Here is a 22093-nt window from a genome sequence, read left to right as displayed (position 1 = left end):
GGGGGTCTGGGTGACTGGGGGTGGGGGGTACCTCTACCATGGGTTCTGCTGCTAATTAGTTGTGACCTTGCCCATGACACTCAACCTCTCTGGCCTTCCGTATCTCACCTATCAATGGGAAATTAACATTGCCAAATTTGACATGATAATCATAATGACTTGCTATGTCTGAGCAACCCTTTGAAGGCATGAGTCCATCTGAAGGCCAGATGTGGGTTGGGCAGCCATTCAGGACACATTCTTTGTATGTCTTCTCTGACAGATCATCACCTACAGGGATTTTCTGCCCTTAGTTCTGGGAAAGGCCCGGGCCAGAAGAACCCTGGGGTCCTACAGAGGGTATTGCTCCAATGTGGACCCACGTGTGGCCAATGTCTTCACCTTGGCCTTCCGCTTTGGCCACACCATGCTGCAGCCCTTCATGTTCCGCTTGGACAGCCGATACCGGGCCTCAGCACCCAACTCCCGTGTTCCACTAAGCTCTGCATTCTTTGCCAGTTGGAGAATTGTGCATGAGGGTGAGGCTTTCCACAGGCAAAGCAAGAGAGGGTGGGAAGCACTCCCTCCCCCAGGTGGGTCCAGCTGACTGCCAGGAGGCCAGGCTGTGTCGAAGGCTGCTGCTAATGTCTCCCCAGGACTGTAGAGAAAAGGCAGGGCCAGCAAGACCCTCAAGCATGGACCTCCCAGGCCCTGAGGGATGAGGGGATTGAGACCTGTGTTAGCCTGGCACGTTGTGGACCTGCAAGGAGCTCACCTTCCCTCTTTTAAGAAGTGGGTTAATCCCTCCCAGCTCCAGCTCCCTCATGTCCACCCACAGAGGTTCTAACAAACATTAGAAAATATGCAGCTGGCTTGTGCAGGTCTAGCTAGCTTGGCATCAGGGGCTTCTCAGAGGTTGGTCCAATCAGTGCTGCTCTCACTCCCTGCCACCAGGTGGCATTGACCCCATTCTCCGAGGCCTCATGGCTACTCCAGCAAAGCTGAACCGTCAAGATTCTATGCTGGTGGATGAGCTCCGGGACCGACTGTTTAGGCAAGTAAGACGGATTGGGCTGGACCTGGCGGCTCTCAACATGCAACGCAGCCGAGACCATGGCCTTCCAGGTAAGGGAATGCCTGTCTCTCCTCACAGGCTTCACTCGGGTGTGGGCTGCTCATGGGGTTCAGAGAAGACCTGGGAGCCTCTTTCTGATAGGAACTGTCTACAGGATGTGCAGGGGTGCAGAGCACTCAAGGCTGAGGCTGATGTACCAAAGCACCCCTGGGAGCCTTTGAAAGCCATCCTGCCAAGTCCTCCCCATATGCTGTAGGGCCTCCAGCTTTAGGTTCACCACAGGACAAGGATTTGAGTGCAGGAGCTGGAAAAAAGGAGATAAGGACTTTCCAAGTAGAGAAAAGTGGTAGATATAAAAGGCAGAGAACTGCTTCAATCACCACCTCCCTGGCAAGTTCCAAGGAGAAAGGCTACAATCAAGGCTATGGAAACTGGCTTCTTGCTCCTGTGGGGTAAAAGTCAAAGAGTCTAGAGGCAAGGAACAAATGGAATAAAATTAAGGCCGCATTAGTTGTTTGATAAAAGACTATACCAGGAAAAAAGAAAGAATAAGCACGTTCATATATAACTCATTTAGTCTCTCAAACGACCTTGACAAGCAGCTATAACTGCCACGTTATAGAGGAGAAAATAAGCTCAGAGACAGCTAGGGATTTGTCCGAGGTAATACAAGTAAGAAGTAATAAAAATCTGAAATGTCCCCCCTTCTTCCCAGTGTCAACTCCATTCAATTCCTTTAGGGGAGGCCTTCAGCCACTGTCTTGCCCCTCCCTCCTTCCCTGTCTCCTACCTCCTGTCTAGATAGAACCCCATCACCCCAGAAGATCTTCTCATGCATAAAGGAGTCAGGGAACTTGCTACTGTCTACTGCACTCACCTCAGCAGGCACTCAGTAGTTTCTTGCCTCCTTAAACTTGGGTGCTCCTGACAACTAAGGAGCTTGGGCGCCCCCTGCTGGAGGCCTGAGATTGCTAGCCACATAAATTGTCCCACAGTGACTTTCTGTTCCCCTCTGACACTGGTTCCTTCCATGACATCCCAGAAATATTACCTAGATGGCAGCTCTTGCAGTCTCCTCCTAAGTCCAACACCAAATTTGTAACTGAATGATCTTGATAGTGAAGGGACTTTGGACAAGTCATGGTTGCTTGACTTTAAATATACTGGATATAATTAACACATCATAAAAGCACCTCACAGTTTTGGGGGCTCCCAAGAAATATTCAAGCAACAGTGCTTAGTGATGATAAACACTGTACAGTTGTCCTTTGTTTGGCTGGGGAACAGTGTTTGTGAGTTGTAGTTCAACTGATGATATGGAGCTGGTGTTTCTTCAGGTCATGGCAAAGTTACCTCTCAACTTGATTGTCCACAGCATATCACATGGCTTGATCCTGGTGTAGGATCCTGATAGCTGAGAAATCAATGTCACTAGTTTCTGGAAGGTTCTTACATAAAACCCTTTTTAAGAATCAATTGAGATATAATTAGCACACCATAAAATTCACCCATATAAGGTACATAATTCAGTGATTTTAGTATGTTGAGTTGTTCAGTCACCACCATGATCTAACATCATGACATTTTTATCACCCTCAAAATGCACTTTGTAATAATGGCTACTCAGTGTGTGGTCCTTTTCTGAGTAGGTGAATTTTATCCATGCTTTTCATTTGTTGGTTTGTTCATTCATTTATTTGCTCATTCATTCACTCATTCATTCTACAAACATGAATTTTTTATGTTTGGGGTACTGTACCTAACTAATGTACATCCACCCAATAATATCAATAAATGTCAGATTTGTGGTTGTTTTTGGTTACAACAGCTTTTTACATTTAGACACATCCCTCAGTCTGATGCTTACAAAGCCCTGCTGTCCACTTGCATTTTAAATTAAAGGACAGTGACCTGGTGTTTAGACCAGCATGGATCTTCTTGTTTGGCCCAATATTGAGTGACCACAGCTGTCTCTGGAGAACTTGTGGGGAAAAAGGTTAATGGGAGATCAACACAGCTGAGGCCAATTCTCCCCTCTCCCACACAGGGTACAATGCGTGGAGGCGTTTCTGTGGGCTCTCCCAGCCCCGGAACCTGGCACAGCTAGGCCGGGTGCTGAAAAACCATGATTTGGCAAGGAAATTTCTAAATTTGTACGGGACGCCTGACAACATTGACATCTGGATCGGGGCCATTGCAGAGCCTCTTTTGCCGGGGGCCCGAGTGGGGCCTCTTCTGGCTTGTCTTTTTGAGAACCAGTTCAGAAGAGCCCGAGATGGAGACAGGTAAGTGACCCACACTACAAGACATCAGCACCAGAGGCAGAGCAGAAAAACATTAGAATTCCAAGACTAACAACAGAGGAAAGAGGCTTCTTTTTAGCTGCATTTCACTCAAGTTCAAGAGATCTAAGACTACGAGGCTCCTCCCTAGAAAGCTGGGTCCAAGGGACAGAGACCCTGACCTAGCAAGGCTGATATTGCCTAAGTCTCTCCTTAATCCTAGGAGAGACTTGTCAGCCTTACTGTCCTGGGTAGCAGATCCCAGAGACATGAGCGGAAAGGAGCAAAATCTGGTTTCCTTGCGATAAGCTATGGCTTAATAGCCAACTCCATATTTGGATGTGGCATCTGCCCGGGGTTCATATCCAGCCCCGGCCACATAAGTTACTGTGCTCTTAATACTGGGCAATTTATTTAATCACTGAATCTGTTTCTTCACTTATAAAACTTGCAGAAAGTTGTGAGAAGTGCAGGAAATGCTGTATATAAAATACCCAGCACAGACAGGTGCTCATTGTCCCATATCTCTTGACCTCCTGGTAGGTTCTGGTGGCAGAAATGGGGTGTTTTCACCAAGAGACAGCGCAGGGCCCTGAGCCGGATTTCCTTATCTCGAATTATATGTGACAATACTGGTATCACCACCGTTTCGAGGGACATCTTCAGGGCCAACATCTACCCCCGGGGCTTTGTGAGCTGCAGACAAATCCCCAAGTTGAACCTCTCAGCCTGGCGAGGCAAATGAGGCTTCTGCAGGTAAGGGGAGGTCTGGGAAGGGTGAGGACCTCATGTCCATCCCTGGATGGATAGCTGAGTCCTTTCAGGCCTTTAAGCACAGATAACAAAACTTGTCATTAGGGACAGGGGACTTTTTCCTAGTGGCTTCCCAATGTGCTAGTTTCTGCACCAATGGTCAATCTCAGAGCTTAGGACTTTGGGGGTTAATTATGAAGTGTCCCTCAGCTTGGTCACTAATGCCCTAAAATGGCACATTCCTGGATGCCCAGTAAATTCCTCACTTACCAATTCTGCTGTTTCCACAGGAGTTTATGACAAGCCCCCAAACCTCAGAGACAAGGGGAAGGGGACGATCATGATTCTTTCCACCCTGGAGCAACTATTTCCTGCTGGTGCTTTTGATGGCTACAGCTCAGAGCTGGCTTCATTGGCTGGGAGTGGGTTGGTGTTCTTAGTGGTGATGCACCGACTCACCTTGGGAGCCTCTTAAGTATTATGAATCAGTGCCACAAGCTAGGACTTATGGGCCAAGCCAGGAGATCCTGAGGTCCTGGCAAGAGTCAGCTGGAGGGTTCCAGAGTTTTCTTCTGTTTTCCCCACCACTACCACCATGGCTTGGAGACCACATAGTTCCAGCATCTAGCCACCCCACAATCCCCTGTGTGCTACAGGCTCTGCTCTGCTTCAACCAATAAAACTGCTGAGGGCAGGGGCTGCTGTCTCTGTGTTGGGCTGGGGAGGGTGAGGACTCAGTCCTAAGCTTTGCCCAGATGTTGAAGAGGAGCACTCCTAAGATGCAAGCTGGCACTCACCTTGAAGTCACTCCTAGAGGCTGAATTAAGAGAGCTGAATGAAACACTATGGATCAGGGAAAGAAGATAAAGGGGAAGGGTGGAGGCATTAAGGCCCCGACATTACAAATATCTCAATCAGGCCGGCAACCTGAGCAGAGAAATAGCCACAGAACTTCAGTCAATATAAATAATTTTTATGTGCAAAAACTATAATAATAGATACCACCCATCTAGTAGAAAGGATTGGGAACTGCCTTCAGCCTTCATTTATTCCATAAATAAGTCATATCCTAAACTCAGCAAGCCCCAAGCAACAGAATGAAGCTGCCCTGAAACTCAGCAGCCAGGGATTTGAGATCTCTCTTACCCGCCTCCTTTCTAGAAAGAAAGAAGCCTTCATTTTTAAAGGCTGTGAAACCAGAGATCTCTGCAACCCTCTGCTAGTGAGACTATGTGACAAGCCAGAAAAGAGGCTGTGTCAAGGTTAGGTTATGGGGTCAACCCAAACCAGTTTCTGACCAAAAAGCCTGCCTTGTTGTGATGTCCATTTATAGGAGCTAAAATATAAAGAGGGGGCCACATAGGGCTCCTGCTTTCTTTCTACATGGCAGGAAGAGGACCCTCTTCCTGAAGACTAGGCAGAGGGGCCAGCCTAGGAATTTCCAGGCTCTTCCAGTTCTTGGCAGGCCAATGTGGTCTCTTAAGAAAGATGAAGAGACAGGAGAATGCCAGCCTCAGATATCCCTTGTCTTGTCCTCTTGCACCAGAGGCCACAGCAGCAGTGAGCTAGGTGACCAAGGTTTCTGAGGGGCTCACAAGATCCTGGGGGAGGCTTTCTCGGGCCTCCTGCATGCGGCGTCGGGCTCGATGGAAGGCCTCTGCAAGGAAAGGAGATGTTGCATATAGTGAGGTGTGGGAAGGAACAGGGCCCCACTGACTCTAGGAGGCAGCTGAGGAGGGAGGAACCTACCCAACACATTGTGAATGGAACTTTGCTGGCTGAATCCTTCCAGACGGTCCAACACACTCCGCATTCTTTTCCTGAGGGAGCTCGACTCCATGAAGGCCCTGCAGGGAAGCCCATCATATGGCCACATTGCTCTCCAGCCTTCAGGGATGAGGTGCCCGAGGCAGAGGTCCAGGGTCACTCACCTGGACTGCTGCAGACAGTGCAAGCGGAAGGTAACAGTGCCTGTGGTCTCTGTGCGGAGTCCAAAGCGGCTCAGGCGCTCCCCCTGGGGCACACAGTGGAGACAGCATCAGTTTCAGTAGACTGTAGACCCTGAGAGCCTTGCTAACCTCATTGCCATTCTTATCCCCATTCTTGGGGAGAGCAGCTGTTGGGAAACCTCATTCCATCATTCAGACCCCCCCCCCCAAGATTCACATACTGCAAGGCTAGCACCATGCTCCCAAAGGTAACTCAGGGAGTGTTACAACCTTGTTGAGAATAGCAGGTTACATGTCTCTTTTGACTCCTTATCACATCTGATCACTGAGTCCTTCAGTAATAGGAGGAAGAAGGGGCCAGGTCTTCCGACAGGGACCGGAGGAAATCTCTAAGTACACTATTTCTCAGAGACCTGCTAGGATGGCAGTGTACATATCTGTACCTCATTCAAAATGTGGCCATGATTTCCAGTTTAAGCCACGGGAAGAAGGGTCAAAGTAATACTGAAGTGATGAACAACTAAGAGAGTGACCTTAATCCAGAACCCACCTTCTACGGAATAGAAATAGAACAGAACTTCCCAACATAAAGTCTCCCTGAGGCAAGTCACCTTGAAGGTTCCTGGTATCCGCACATAGGACAGGTCTTCTAGCTCCAGAGAACCACCGATGAAGAATCTCCTCAGCTCAGCCACAGGGCCAAGGTCCATAGGCCTCCAAGTGGAGACTCTCAGGGTGTGTGAGCCTGGGCAAGGGAAGAGAACGGGGCCAGGTCTGTGAAGGGCATGTGGCCCTTCAATGGCTCCCCAGCAATGACACAGGCCTTGATGCTGCTTATACTCCTGGTCAATGAGAACCTGACCTTTGATATATGATATCACAGTGGTTAACAGCATGTACTTGGAAACCAATCAGTCAGAAATTCAAATCTTAGCTCTGTAGGGGCTCACCTGTGTGGCCAGGACAAGTTTTTTAACCTTCCTGAGCCTTTTCTCCTCATTCAGTATAATGGAAATAATGTCAACACCTACACCTTACTGAGTGGTTGGGAGAATGAGAAGCATTTAGCACTCATTAACAAACCATGGTTTTTATTTGAAAACAAATGCTGAGTCATTGGCTAAACAAACGCCAAGAGCCCACTTACCACACAGCTTCTCCCTAGAGGCTGTAAATCCAACCAGAGGAGCCCAGAGCACATAACAGAGACCACCAGATTGCTTGGTCTCAGGAAAGCTAGTTCTAATTTCACTTAGCTGTCTCTAATGGAAGGGGAAGAAATTCCTCAAAGGAACAAGGACTCTTTCAGATTAGATGCTTCTGATTCCTAATTATTCTTACTTCTCACCAGTAGCATTCAAACCGTTCAGGAATGTTAGACTTGTTCCCAGGACCTGGGGCATATGGGCCATCTGAAGGGCAGGGACAAGAGGTTACCTGGGGTGGCAGGCAGCATCGCAGCCCCATAGCCTTCCACACGATACCGCTGCCAGAAGTCCAGTGAGAGGACCTCACAGTAGAGCACAGGCCACTCTGGGAGTGCATCTGGGAACAAGCAAGGGAAGCATCCAGGTCCTAGGCCCTCACCAAGAGAGCACAGGCCTGGAGAACCAAGGCCCAGGATCAACTGCTGAGCTACTCACCAGCAGATTCATCCTCATGGAGGAAGAGGGCTTCAAATGTGAACGGGTAGGAGAAGTAAGCCACCTTGTCCTAAAAAAGAGTGTCAGAGGGTATGCAAGGCCTCACTTGGAATATGTTCTCCCTGTGGCTAATGACAAGGTTAACTTGGCATAGGAAAAAGAAAAATTATCACCCCAGTGGGAAATAAGAGGCTAAGAGGCAAAGAGACAGCGCAACAAAGCCTCTGCCATTTTCAAAAAGACCAATAGAGGCCAGGCAGCCCCTGCACAGTTCACACAGAAGGGAGAGGCCTAACTTCAGACTTCTCCTGTGTTGTTGGCTTGAAATAGCTTCAAACGTCACCTCAGAAGCAAACTGTTTTTCCCTTCCATATACCCTCCTTCATCCTCCATACCAATCCCAGGGACTTGGTGGCACAGGTCTGTGTGACTCCTGAGAGCTGCTGGAATGCTGGGCTTGACCAGTCTGAAAGCCAAAGACCAGACACAGTAAGCTCACCCAGGAGGAGAGCAAGCCCTTCAGAAAAAAGAAAGTAGCTGCTTTACTCATTCACTTATTCAATCACCCATTACTATTTGCTGAGTGCCTGCTATGTGCTAATGTATCCTGGGACTGTCCTGCTGTCCAGATAGAAAGGAGCCCTCTCTCTCACGGAGCAACACTCCAGTGTGCATGTGGCAGGAGAGCAGACCAGACCTAAGAGACCATCAGGTGATGAGCACTACGCTACAAATAGAACATGGTGAAGGCACAGGGTGACTTGGAGGCCTATTTAGAGTGGGGGTGAGAAAAAGCCTCAGAAGAGACAGGATGAGTCTTAAACTCTAGAGAAACCATCCAAGTGAAGACATGGCTCAAAGTTTCAGACAAAGGAAATGGTCCTAAAAAGGCCTAAGGTGGAATGAGGTTGGCAATGTTTAAGAAAAGGAAGAATAACTGGACTGTTATAGGGGAGAGATAAGCAGGAACCAGCTCTTTCAGGGTATGAGGACTGGGTTTTATACTGAGTGAGTGAGGAAGCTGCTTGGGTTTTCCACTCAAATGAGACACAGGTGGTTTGCATTTTTAAAAGCTCAGTGTGGCCATGGTGTATGTGGCAAAGGAACTCCAAAGGGGAGCAAGAGAGGAAGCAAGAGGATAAGTCAGGAACGATGTATTGACTAGGCAAGAGATGGCAGTGGTGTGTGAAGAGTGTTAGAGCCAACCTCAGCAACTTAGCGAGGCCTTCGACAACTTAGCAAGACTGTCTCAAAACAAAAAAGAGCCAAGGATGTAGCTTAATTGTAAAGCACTCCTGGGTGCAAACCCTAGTGCCAAACAAAGAAAAGTGAGCTGTGTCAAATTCTTCAGGGAGGTTAAGTAAGGAGAAAGTCACCACTGGATTTGGCAATATAGAAGTGATCCATGAACTTGAATGAGGAGTGGGGAAAGAAGCCTGGTCGAATGCCTCTAGAACTGTCAGACTGGGTACAGAAGGAGAGACTTAGGAACATCACTTACTAGTAGTTGGCAATTCCACAAAGAAGTGCACATAGAGATTGTCATACTCGTAGCCTTGGGCGGAAACTAAGAGAGAAAAGAGGAAATTGTTTCAGCGTATTGTGCTACCACCCTCAGCCCTCAGCACTCAGAGGCCTGTAAGTTTTGAAAGCAGACCTTCAGAGGGCCAGGAACCCTCTGTATGTCCAGGAAAGACCCATCAAGTTTCCCAAGTACTGCAGACATCATAAGGTATGAGGTAGCCCAGGGTGGCATAGATAACCCACCCCTCCAATGGACTCTTGCCCAAGCATCAAAAGATCTCACTTACCCACCTCTCCATTTACAAAGAGCCGGAGGGCACCTGGGGCGGTCTAAGGTGGAGAAAAGAGGGAAAAGATCAGGAGGGGTGGAGGGAACCGGCACTTCTCCAGCCCTGTCCCCAAATCTGCAAAAGACCAGACACTAGATGTACTACTGCACTTTCTACTGCACTTTCTCCCTGACATTTCTCCACAGAAATGTTTTCTTCATTTCTAAAACTCATAGGAGAAAGGTACATAATTTAAATGGCAGGGAGGGCAATGTAGTATGGGAAGTTACCAAGATAAGCAATAGTAGCAATAGGAAGCAGAAACCCTTTAGATGACTGACATCAAGAAACTGAGTTTTCTTTTTCAATTAGTTGTGTATCTGTCTTGTTGAACTTTCTTTAACAGTACTCAAGGGTGCTCTACCATTGAGCTACAACCCAGCACTCCCTGTTTATTTGATGTTTTTTTTTTTTTCTTTTCTTTCTTTCTATTTTTTTTTTTTTTTGAGCCATGGTCTTGCTTAGTTGCCCAGGCTGGCCTCAAACTTGCCATGCTCCTGCCCTAAATCATTGGGATTACAGGCATGCACCACTACAATCAGCTCTGTCTTACCTAACTCTTTAACAAGGATATCTGTTGCTTGCACAATATGAAATAATAAAAGTAAATTTTTATGGGGGTGGGGAGAGAACAGTGAATAGTTCTCCTTGTTTCCAAATCTAGTAGTGGAACCCCTGGGATGGAGCAACACTATAGTGTGCATGTGGGGGGACAGCAGTGTTGCTCCTGGGATGAGGAAGGCATACAAGGACTCTAGAATAACCTCTCCAAGCTGTTTTGCTTTTGTTTTTTAAGAGCCAAAATATTTGAAACCCCTTTTCTATGAGGAAGTTTGGAAAAATATCACATGAAGAGTGAAAAAGACATTTTTCATATTAATATTTATTTTTTAAATTAGCTATAAACAATACATGAATGTGTTACCACTGATAAAAACCCCAAACACCTGAATTTGTAGAATTAAAAAGCAACAATCCCTGACATATTCTTCTTACCACCCAATACCCATCTGCCACCTCCCAACCTCATCTCATCCCAGAGAAAGTCACCCTCAGCACATGTGCACCCCTTCAGACCTTATTAAAAAGGTATTAACGGTTCTGTGTCAATGTTTTCAAACACATAATAAGGACTACACCCTCTCTGCTGCTCTTTTGGCCTTCTTTTATAATGCATAGCATGTTTTTGAGACCTTCAAGAGAGGTACTATTACTATTCACAGTCAGACAATTCTTACAAAATTGCAGGAAGCCATGCTACCCACCATCTCAAAGTCAGTGCCCACGAGGCTGCTGAGATATTCCTTGTGTCGGCCGTAAAGCTGAGGAAAAAAACCAAACCACACTTCAAGATGCAGCTCAAAGCAAACCAGGGTTCCCTTCTGAATGGAAGGGAGAAAAGAAACAATAATGGGCAAGGCAGTGAGAGCCGCAGGGCCAAGCATCCCAGCCACTGACACTTTTTAAAGTGAAGCACAGAGGCTCTCGGGTCAGCTGGTCTGAGGCTGCAACCTGGCTCTCACACCTAAAAGCTCTAAGTCAACTTAGCTTTTCAACCTCAGCTTCCCCATTTCTAAAATGGTAATAATAAAAGTGTTCACCTGTTCACCTCAAAGGGCTGTGATAAGGCCTAACTGATGCATATGAAGTGCCTGGCACAGAGCATGATAAATACTCAAATAAATGGCCACTGTTATTCTTAACTATATTATAAGATCAAAAGTTCTGTCTGATATGTCCACTTCCAGGTCAGAAGAGGGCTGTGAAGGGCAAGGCTCTTCCCAAACAACTGCTGACATCCCCTCAGAGGCAGCCTTATCTCCCAGACACAGGGACTTGGAATGAACTGGCTCTTACGTCCTTGAACACGCGCTGTTCCCGCTCCTCCTCCTCCGGCTGTGCGAGGGAGGACACATTGTGGATCGTATACTTCCATAACTCCTGCTTCTCCCCATTTGTCTCGATTCTGTAAGGTCAAGACCACAAAAGGACCACCTCTGATGATAGAGATAAGGTGCCCTCCAGATCCAGCCCAGGGATGAGCTGTCACAGGCCACACACCTCACGTCAATTCATGATGATGAAAGTGGCCTTAGTGATGACTAGGAGAGGGGTACAAAGTGGCAGAGCAGAAAGGGCCTTACACCAGACTAGAGAGTACAGGTTCTGGGCCTATTTCCATCTCAAAGTCACAGTGAAATCCTAAAGCACAACATCATTGGCACCCAGTCCTCTCACTAGAAAGCAAACAGGATGGCCCAGGTAGTTTATAACTTGTGGTTCTGTTGCTTCAGCTAGAGATGAGCAAATTCAGCCCGGCCTGACTGAGTTTACGCCTCCATGTTCTGGTTGGTCTGTTTATATTCAGCAGTGCGGAGAATCATTTTCAGGTAACTACGCTAATGAAAAGATCCCTTTCAAGCTAGTTGCACATTTTCTGACAATTTCCTAATGGCCTATTACTCACAACAAAATGTGAACCATTGTTTGGGAATTTGAAAGCTGGAACATATGTAGGACTTTCTGGGAATCTCCTCAACTTGGGGTAAGAAGGGAAGCCAGGGAAGGCATGTCAGACTTCACAACCCCTTCCTCCCTCCCCTCACCTGTAGGGTCCTTTGAGACCAGTGAAGTCAGGTTTTACTGTGATCACACCATTGCTGTCCACTTTCAGGGTACAGAGGACATGTTCATAGGTCTTATAGCCAAGCCTAGAAACCAGGAAATTAACATCAAGATTCAGGATCACAGGGCCTCCTCCAGGGAAAGAAGAGAAGAAATGAGCCCTCTGCAGGGGAAAGGACAGAGGATATAATGAGGAGTAGTGTGGTAAAAGACTTTCTTCTGAGTACACACACACACACACACACAAAAGATCCTCCCTCCCATATACGCCAGGTGCCCATTACAGGAAAGGATGGTTAGTGATAGAAGAGGGCAGGGATCTGAGCTGGCAGTGAGAACTTCACTTACTTTCCATAAGGCCCCAGATCTGCCATGATGTACATTGTTTGAAGAGGGGTGTTAATGACATGGTTGTTCTTGACGAACTCTTCTGAGGGTTCCCAGGTGACCATGTGTGACTTGAGGATGCCACCTTCCCTGGGAGGGACCACAGAAAGGGTGACTTCCCTGGAACCCCCCTGAAAAGCCTGAAGGGGAACCTAGGGGAGGTCCATAGCAGAATGGGAAGCTCGAGTGGATGGAAATACTGAGAACATTGGCAAAGGAGGACCACGAGGAGCCCTGCAGCCATCCCCCAACACACAAACTCGCACTCACATCCCTCGCTTGTCCTGCCGTCGCCGCCTGACATTTGCCATTCGCTCAACCAAAAATGACGGCACCTCGCTGGCTGCAGTGGTCATTTTCTGACAGTGCTGGGAAAAGAGAGTAGCCCTGTGAAAGCCATCTGATCAGGGCCACATGGGGCCAGGCACCTGAAGGGAAGCCTTTCTTCTAAAACCTCCTCTAGGACCTGAACGTAACAGGCACAGCCACCTCAGTTATACACAATAATGAACAGGAAAGAGGCACGGACAACCCAAAGAAGACTCCTATCATGTCTTCGTTTGCCCTCGAATTTTACAAATGAGTTATTTATGCTAATATTAAAATTGGTCTGCATTCTCTGAGCACACACCAATAAAAAATTGGATTAGTTTCTATGGTATACACTGAAGTTAACTAGGTGGCTGGGAAAATACCAAATGGGATTTAAATGTTTGATGGAAAATCCTCTCATGGATAACTGAGTACCAATCATATTTTTATTTGCTTTTCCAAAACAGTCAACCCAAATTTTACCTGTTCCCAACCCACAGAAATCCTGAAAAAACCATGTCAATCTTTCAAAAACTTTATTTAACACCTTCTCCTTATAGAGACCTAAAGGGTCATAGATTAAAAAAGGAAAGAAATCAGAAAATCAATGATTTAAATCAATGATTTTAAAATCTCCCTGACAATACAGAACAGAACATATACAATGAAGAAAATGTAAAATAGGTCTACAGGGTATGTTGGAACAGGCAAAATGATGACAAGCCATTCCCTATAGCATACTGAATTCCTCTTCAAATGTATACCCTCAGAGTTTGGGATGAATTTCATCTAGACATTTCTAGACCTCACAGACTGTCTTATTAGTCTGCACACTGCCTGATTCCCCAGGCCCTACAGCAGGTAGAGAGGGGAACAGCAGCCACATAGCAGCCACATAACTTGCAGTCTGTGCTCATTCCAGTTCAGCCTGGCTGCCAGAAGCTCATAGAAGTTGCTAGACAGGCTACTGGATTTTCCCTTACTTACCAGGCTTCTGCTTTAATAAACAGAACTGGTAAGGCCACAAAACTAGGGAAGACAAAGAAGGAAGTTATGACACCTGAATAAAGAACAATACCTCCTCCAAGTTGGTGTATCTGTCAGAGTCAGTGTAGGTAAAAATTCGTTGGTTCTTCCTGCCACCAGAATTCTCCAACTTCAGAATTTCTTGGCGGTATTGGTAATCCAAAGGACTCTGACATGCTGCTTCATTTTGGTACAGATCCATTTCAAACTGAGGTCATCATAGTGAAAGAGATCTGCTGAGAATACTTCAAACTTTTGTTTCTATAACTGTTTCATCAAATCATTATTACAGAGTTGATACTATTTGACATACCATAATCAACTCTTATTTATTTAAATGATGGAGGACAGGGAATACAAGAATGTTAGAAGCTAGAAGGAGCTATAGTGATGGTCTAATCCAACTCTGCTGTTAGAGATGGCATACAGCTCAGAGGTAAGAAGTGCCTTACCCAGGATCATAAATTTGAGTAATGGTAGTCAGTACAGTCAGTCAACATAAACACAACAGGGGACAGTATAAATCATTACAGTTTTTCTGGAAATCAGATGGCAATATGTGTCACCAGCCAGGTAGATATAGAATGAACAGATGAGTGACAATGGCTCACCTGGCTGAAGAGCTTCTCCTGCCATCCAATCACAATCTCTTCTTCTTCATCTTCATCTGGGCGGTGTCCACCTCCAAAGACAACAGAGTTAAATGTTTGAGCCAAACCAGCACTTCTTGCTCTTGAAATTGATTATAACTAAAGTCCCTATTCTTGTATTTGCTACAAAACCAGTTGGAGTTCAGTAATTTGTAAAGCATTTGATCTAAACAAAGGCTAGAGAGGCTGTGGATCAACTCCAAAGAGTATGAGTAGAAGCCAAGATTAGAATCTGAAGTCTTAATTATTCTAATCTGAATAAAAGGTCTTGTTTTATAGAAAATACTTTATCTAATTCAGTGTCAGGAAATGAAATTTAGATATATGCCGAAGAGCCAGTCCTTCCTTAGTCCTAACTGTCTGCATTTGCTAGATAAGAACCCTACCCTTTTCCTGAAGCCATATCTAGAATCACACTGTCATTTAGGAGACAAGCATCAGGAGAGGACAGGGAAGGCAAGCAAATGATTTTTTAAAGAACCAAATCTAATACACTCCTGGATGAGTTTGCCTTTTTCAGAGACACATGTTTCACAACACATCAGCTTATACTTCTTCCCAGAAACACTTCTAAATAGAAACAACAAAAGCAGAAAGACTAGTGACCTTATGTAAGCACTCTGCCCTCTCTTCCTCACTCTTTTGGCTTCCTGGATAAGGAAAATCAAGAGAACAATTCAAACAGGTCACCACAAGGAAACAGATCTACTGAGAATACTTAATCTTTTGTTCCTGCAGCTGCTAATCAAATCACTTCTATAGGGCTGATATTATTTGACATGTTTCATAACCAACTCTCAGGGAATCCAAGAATGCTAAAGCTAGAAGGAGCTGGACGTTCAAGTGCATGTTTTTCAAGTAGTCGTCAATTTTAAAATTGTTCTTAAAAGTGCTTATGTGTATATTTAGAATTTGAAGCACAGTTTCTCTTGGACAAAAAAAAAAAAAAAAAAAAAAAAAAAAAGTCACAATGGTATTCAGGTTGCCAGAGAAATTTACAACATATCTAAAGTATAGTCATTAAGATTGCCTGGGTTTGTTTTAAGAGGTACCTCTACTGCCCCAGACACTTTCACAGACCCCCAAAAGGTGGCATCACCACCATAACACCCACTGGCAGTTGGATGAGGCCTAAAAGTGCCTAAGTCTATGATGTCCTTCCCAGACTGGGTAGCAGGCTGGTAATGAAGAAAGTTGCTTGCTGTGATTCTTTGCAGATGAACTCTGTCAAAGAAAAAGAAGCCCAAAATTTGCATTACAAGACATTCAACCAGAAGATGAACACAGCGAGGATTAGGAAACAAAACTGAGGAGGTGGAGTTGCAAAGGCGTGCAGATTGCAGACAACTCAGAGGGTGGGGAGCGGGGCACTACCGGAAAGTTAGGATGAGAGGAGTTTGGGGACACGAATCCTGAGGGATTTGGGGACCGCAAAGATTTGAAAGGACTTGGGTGAAGGCTGTGAGTGGAGAAGGGTCCGGGTAGTACGAGTTGTGCAGAGATCGAGAAGCAACTGATTAGGACTGTAGGCAGAAGTGGGCCTCAGAACAAGGAAAAGTCTACGTTCGAATTATCTGAAGGCATAAAAGCATGCAACCCCGGGGCTAGGGTGTAACTACCGGAGGCGCAAGTTGCACACGGGGTCCCGGGAGCGATACACTGCCTCCCCAGTGTCGGTATTCCAGACGGCCTCCGCCATGACCGCCGCGACGACGCCGGAAAGCGCGCCTGGTCCAGTTCCCCTAGCAACCGAGACGCTGGGTCGGAGGTGGAGGAGCTGCGCGCGCAACCCGCTGCTACCGCCGCTGCACTGCTCCTGGCGCTGCAGCCCAGGCGGAGCGTTCTGCCACGTTCTAGAGCGCTTATTCCCGGGGTTCTGCGGCCCAAGACAGGACTTGAGGCGCTGTTCAGATGAGGACATAGGCACAACCACCAGCCCGCTTCATATATACGGGGAAATGGTGATGGGGACCAGACCCGGGAGATCTTCGCGGTCCTCTTTTCCCACTATACCATACTGCCTTCCATTGAATGCATAAAAACTTTGGCCTGAAAATCGGTGGACGTGACTGAAAGAATGGACTCATTCTTCTTAAAGGAGTCAGAAGGTTAGGTCAATTACGCAGTCACGAAAATATATTTTTTGGAAGAAAAAAATGTGTCAGATTTATTAGTCATTGTGTTGGTACTCACTGAACCAAGGAAGTTGACAGTAAGAAAAAAGAAAACCAGCAGTAATGAAGGAAAAGGTGTTTCTATGAATTGGTTCTTCTCCTGGGTGTATTTATTCTGGGCTATTAAGCCAATTTAGATACTACACTGGCCCTCTGAAACACCAACAAAGTGCTATTTAGAGGTCATGGTTTGTTGGGGGTATCAATCAAAGAAAGAATACAACATAAGTCTGGCTCCCCAGCACTGTGGGGATGTCAACAGCTGTAAGCCTTTGACATCTGTTACTCCCTAACAGAGTAAGCAATTGTCCCCTAAATTCAGGAATCTCATGCCAGTTTGATTATATGGCTTTAGAAGCCCTGGATGACTCAAGATTTTTATTTTATTTTTATTTTTTTTAGTTATTCATGGACACAATGTCTTTATTCTGTTTATTTATTTCTATGTGGTGCTGAGGATGGAACCTAGTGCCTCACACATTCAAGACAAACACTCTGCCACTGAAACACAGCCACAGCCCCCTTGGGATTTTTATGCTTTCTCTTTGCTTACTGATTCTATAAATTGGGATTCTTAAAATTGAGGTCCATGAGTGGGATCTTTTCTAGCATTCTGTATGGGGCATTTTCTGGAAAAAGTTCATCGTTTTTATCAGATTCTAGAAAGAGTTTATACCCTGATATCAAGAATGGCCTGATTCTCCACTAGACTCATTTCCAACATCTCATTGAAAGGCATAGTTTTAGATCACACAGCACAATGGGCCAAACTTTCTGTGACATCAGTGGTAGCCCTTCTACCCCTCCTCCCAACCAGGATGGTTCAGGGTTGACATTTATTGTATTCTCTCTAAAATAACACATTATTTGGAGAAAATTTTTAGTTTAAGAAACACTTGCATAAACCATCCTAAAGGCTAAATATTATTATCTCCATTTCACATCTGTTAGGGTTTTGATATGAAGTATGTCTCAATCTCTCAAAAGCTCCCGTATTAATGCAATTGTGTTCAGATGTGAAATGATTAGATTATAAAAGGATTAGATTGTAACCTAAGCAGTGGATTAATCCATTTCATAGAATAATAATTTGAAAGGACCACTGCACTGGGTTGTACCTGTAGGCAGGTGGAGCATGACTGGAGGATGGAGGTCACTGGAGGCCTGCCTTAGTGTTGATCTATCTTGTCTCTAGCTCCTCCTGCTGTCAGTCTGCTTCCCAGCTGCCATGAGCTGAGTGGCTTTGCTCCCCTGTGCCCTTTCGCCATGATGTTCTGCCTCTTTTGGGTCCACAGCAATGGAATCAGCTCAACATGAACCGAACCCTCTGAAACTATAAGCCCCAAATAAACCTTTCCTCCTCTAAGTTGTTCTTGTTGGGTATTTTGATCACAATGCCAAAAAAAAAAAGAAAGGAAGGAAGGAAGGAAGGAAGGAAGGAAGGAAGGAAGGAAGGAAGGAAGGAAGGAAGGAAGGAAGGAAGGAAGGAAGAAAAGAAAAGAAAACTGACTTGCACAACATATTTGTAAATCAAGACACTAATTGAATTGCTTATGGTCAAATGACTAGGAAGCATAGAGCCTGAATTTATATTCCAAGTGTTCTGATAATAGAGTGCTCCTGAGGAATGGGCTAACTGTAAGAAAAGAACCAAATGAAGGAAACAGAGAGGAGAGGAGCTTAACAGCAACACAGGTTTATTTGGTACAAACCTGCAGAGGGAGGCCTCGCAGAAACTGAGATCCCCCTTCCACTTACAGCCTGGGGAAGTCACAGGGGAGTGAAGGAGTGGGGGAATTTTTGTGGTTAGACGGTTGCTAAGAGGTTGTCAGGGAAGGGTCCTTGTGGTTGTCACCTCCATTCTTTGAGGTGGTCACTGATCCATGTCGAACCAGGTATTTTCAGGATTCCAGTCCCAGATAACAATTTCCTTTCTTTGTATGATGATGGAGTATTGTCTGGAGTTTAGGTCAGGCAGAGTCACAGTGACCATGAGGTGGCTCTTATTTTAAGATGGAGGATATGTTTCAAAATGGCATTACCTGGGTCAAGTTCTTTCAGACTGTAATGGTACACTTAACAACAAGAATTAATCTTAAAATAATTATGCTGAATGGAACAAGACAAACGGATACATATATGATTATATTGACCTGAAATTCTAGAAAACACATGCAAAGCTATAGTGACAGAAAGCAGACTAGTGTGGTTACCTGGGGTCCGGTAGGCGAGGGAGGGTGGGAGTCAGCAGGAAGAAATTCCAAAGGAAAACAGGGGAACTTTACGGGATGATGGATTTGTTCATTTTCTTGACTGTGTGCAGTTTTCACCAATGCATACCTGTGTCAAAACCTATCTGCACTATCCGCACATACTTAGCCACGTGCAATGTCAATGACTCCTCGATAAGCTGTGTTTAAAGTTTAAAAAAACATGGTCTGACTCAAACATATGAATCCTTTAAACTGTGCTGCCTCCTTATCTCTGTGCCCATCCCCAGCTCCTCTGCCAATTTTTCTTTCCTAAATTGGGCCCATCTGAGCAATGTCTGAACAGCCCTCCAGTCTCTCTTCTCCCTCCCTACTTGGTACCTGTAAAGCAGACTAAATTTGGGGACTATCCACCCTCCCCCCAAAAACAGGGAACACATTTCTCTTGCTGATAGAAAGCAGCTAAAGGTTGGGTTGCAATCCCCAACCCTGTCAGGCACCAAAGAAGGTGGGAGGAGAGATTGCCCACTCAGGCTTGTCTTACACAAGATAAATCTGCACATGGGTTTCCTGCCCTCTGTCACTTTCTTGTCTCTTCTTTAAAAGTTCTGCTAATTTTCAGGGATTTCAGAGATGAAGCTTTTGAAACAATTAAATTTCTTCTATCTTCCTTCAAAACTGAAAAAAAAAAAACCCTATTTTTCTATCAAACTGAATTTTTATATTTCTAGAGCAGTGAGTACTCTGGCTTAACCTCTTTTCTCCCCAGGTGGGCAGGATCTTATACTGCCTGGTAACACCTGGGCTATGCTGATTATAAGAACCTATGAGAGCAGAAGATAAGACTCTATTGGGTCTCAGAATGTCCATATTTTTGCCTAGTCATGATCCCTGGTACTCACCTTGGCCTTAGGAACAGATGTTTTTAAATGAAACAATCTTACAAGGAATAACAGATCTGATTCATGCTTTTTTTCTCTATTCCTCTTTGAAGATGGAAGAAGGGGCTATATGAATTATAAACATTCCAATTATAAAGCAGAGATTATCAGACTGAATGAGAAAGTAAGACTCAACCATATGCTGTCTACCAGCATAAAGACCTCACTTTAAATATGAAGAAACAGATTGCTTGAAATTTAAAGGATGGGAAAAGACATACCATACAAATACTAATAAAAAGAAGGCTGAAATTGCAATATTAATAGCAGACAAAATAAATTTCAGAACATAGAGTACTGCAGGGCTAAAGAAGTATATTTTTAAATAATAAAAGCATAAACTCACCAAGAGGACATAAGAAACTTGAATGTTTATATACTTACTAATAGAACTTCAAAATACGTGAAGCAAAAATTTATGGACATAAAGGAGAAGTAGACAAATCCATAATTATTGTTGAATATATCCATACTTTTCCCTCAAGTTAATGAAAAACATGTAGATAGAAAATCAGTAAGTGTATGGAAGACTTGAACAACATCATCAACCAATCTGAATTAATTGACATTTGTAGAACGCACCACCCGACAACAGAATGCACAGTCTTTTCAAGTGCATGTAGGACAATGACTGAACTAGACCACTTCTGGAATATGAAACAAGTTCTAATGATTAGCAAGCAGAAGACAGAATCAGCACACTTTAAGATCAGTCAATTGAGATAATCTATTCTGAGGAACAGAGAAAAAAAAGATTGAATAAAAAGGAACAGCTCTTTATAAGCCTGTAGGACACCATCAAGCATACTAACATATGAATAATGAAAATTCAAGAAAGCAAGGGGCAGAAAGAATATTGGAAGAAAGGGTCAGAAAGCTGAATGGCTGAAAATTCTCCCAATCTGATTAAAACATTTATCTCTATAGGCAAAAGTTCAACACTTTGGGGCTGGGGATGTGGCTCAAGCGGTAGCGCGCTGGCCTGGCATGCGTGTGGCCTGGCATGCGTGTGGCCCGGGTTCGATCCTCAGCACCACATACAAACAAAGATGTTGTGTCCGCCGAAAACTAAAAAATAAATATTTAAAAATTCTCTCTCTCTCTTAAAAAAAAAAAGTTCAACACCTCATAAGTAGGGTTAAACTCAAAGAATACATATCGAGGTGCATTGTAATCGAAATGGCAAATGATAAAAGGAGAATCTGGAAAACAGCAAGAAAGAACTAGTTCCTCATGTTTAATGGATCTTTCATGAGATTGCTCATGTGATCTAGCACTCCCACTCATAAGTATTCACTCAAGAGAAATGACAGTGTACGTGAGTGTGCTCAGCAACATTATTCATTATAGTAAAAATGAGAAAAGCTCTAATACCCATCAACATGTAAATGCTTAAACAGATTGTATTGTTTCTATACAATGGAATACTACTCCATAATTTAAAAAAACAAAGTACTGATACATAAAACCACATGAATGAATCTCAAAATCATAGGCTAAATGAAAGAAACCAGACACAAAAGACTTTATACCGTGAAATCTCTTTTACATGACATTCTAAAAAAGTAAAAAAACCATAAAGATAGAAACTAGATCAGTGTTGTCAGGGATTGGATTTGGGGATAGGGATTGACTATAAAGGAGTAATGTGGATTTTTGGAAGATGGCGGCGAGGGGAGTGCATTACCCCCGTGTGCTGCTTCACTGTGTGGGAGTATGACAAGTCAGGACGGCTAAAGGATATCTTGTTAGGAATTTCCAGCAATAGTGGGGTGCTCCGGAACCTGGAGGAAGGATTTCCATCGCACGAGGATCGGCTACGGGGACTCAAACGCGAGAGGTTTGTCGCACGGAGGGTAACTGCTTATTCAGCAAATCGCCCCGCGGCTAGAGTCTGCAGTGTGCGCTGGGATAGAGACGCAGGGTTACAGCGCTGCAGTTTCTGCCAGCCGCGCAAGCACCGTACTCAGGGCTGAATTCTGGGTTCCAGACGGGGTAAGGAAGCGGTCCTGCTCGGTTCTACACACCGGTCAGTCCACAGAGGAGGCCAGCAGCCACCATCTTGGTAAACTGACGTCACGTCCCCTGTTTTCGACTGACCGCAACTCATTCAGCCATAGATCAGGTAATTCCAGGCTACAATTAGCCTGTGGCTTGCAAACAGATTGCTAGGGTTCTGCGCCTGGGTGCTTCTAAGAACCTGAGCCTATCGGAGCGAACGCCGAGCGCGGGGC

General features: G+C 45.0%; 2 protein-coding genes across 10 annotated transcripts in view; one reads left to right on the top strand and one right to left on the bottom strand.

Moving 5' to 3' along the window:
* Positions 1-4783, top strand: part of Epx (eosinophil peroxidase) — a 10536-nt gene extending 5753 nt beyond the window's left edge. The window contains exons 9-13 of the mRNA XM_048788364.1: positions 263-518; positions 934-1104; positions 3102-3339; positions 3880-4092; positions 4380-4783. Of these exons, the coding sequence (XP_048644321.1) occupies positions 263-518; positions 934-1104; positions 3102-3339; positions 3880-4081 (867 nt within the window). The 3' untranslated portion in view covers positions 4082-4092; positions 4380-4783. The remainder of the gene's footprint in view (positions 1-262; positions 519-933; positions 1105-3101; positions 3340-3879; positions 4093-4379) is intronic.
* Positions 4784-5041: 258 nt separating this feature from the next.
* Mks1 (MKS transition zone complex subunit 1) lies at positions 5042-16300 on the bottom strand. Of its 9 annotated transcripts, XM_048788385.1 has the most exons (19): positions 16154-16171; positions 15649-15758; positions 15141-15184; positions 14496-14566; positions 13937-14092; positions 12817-12914; positions 12508-12636; positions 12141-12245; positions 11392-11500; positions 10800-10856; positions 9493-9535; positions 9183-9248; positions 8077-8147; positions 7682-7751; positions 7476-7583; positions 6650-6783; positions 6021-6103; positions 5839-5936; positions 5042-5746 (listed from the first exon to the last, which is right to left on the bottom strand). In XM_048788385.1, the coding sequence occupies exons 5-19, from the start codon at positions 14084-14086 to the stop codon at positions 5655-5657; spliced, it is 1413 nt and encodes a 470-aa protein (XP_048644342.1). In that variant the 5' UTR covers positions 14087-14092; positions 14496-14566; positions 15141-15184; positions 15649-15758; positions 16154-16171; the 3' UTR covers positions 5042-5654. The 9 variants fall into 9 exon arrangements, with proteins under 9 accessions (XP_048644342.1, XP_015350914.1, XP_048644376.1 ...); XM_015495428.2 differs by lacking the exon at positions 15141-15184 and having other exon boundaries at positions 16154-16300; XM_048788419.1 differs by lacking the exons at positions 6021-6103; positions 15141-15184 and having other exon boundaries at positions 16154-16300.
* Positions 16301-22093: the final 5793 nt, after the last annotated feature.

The sequence above is a fragment of the Marmota marmota genome, unplaced genomic scaffold (genome assembly GCF_001458135.2).
Source record: "Marmota marmota marmota unplaced genomic scaffold, marMar, whole genome shotgun sequence".
Lineage (NCBI taxonomy): Eukaryota > Metazoa > Chordata > Mammalia > Rodentia > Sciuridae > Marmota > Marmota marmota.
Note: the sequence above shows the minus strand (reverse complement) of the source record. Positions and strands in the feature narration are given on the sequence as shown.

Coding starts and splice junctions, on each gene's coding strand:
- Mks1 (XM_048788419.1), bottom strand. CDS start 16,233: ATGGCGGAGGCCGTCTGGAATACCGACACTGGGGAGGCAGTGTATCGC. Junction 11,501..12,140: donor GGTCTCAAAGGACCCTACAG/GTGAGGGGAGGG, acceptor TTGACCTTACAG/AATCGAGACAAATGGGGAGA. Junction 9,536..10,799: donor TGGGCACTGACTTTGAGATG/GTGGGTAGCATG, acceptor TCTCCACCTTAG/ACCGCCCCAGGTGCCCTCCG.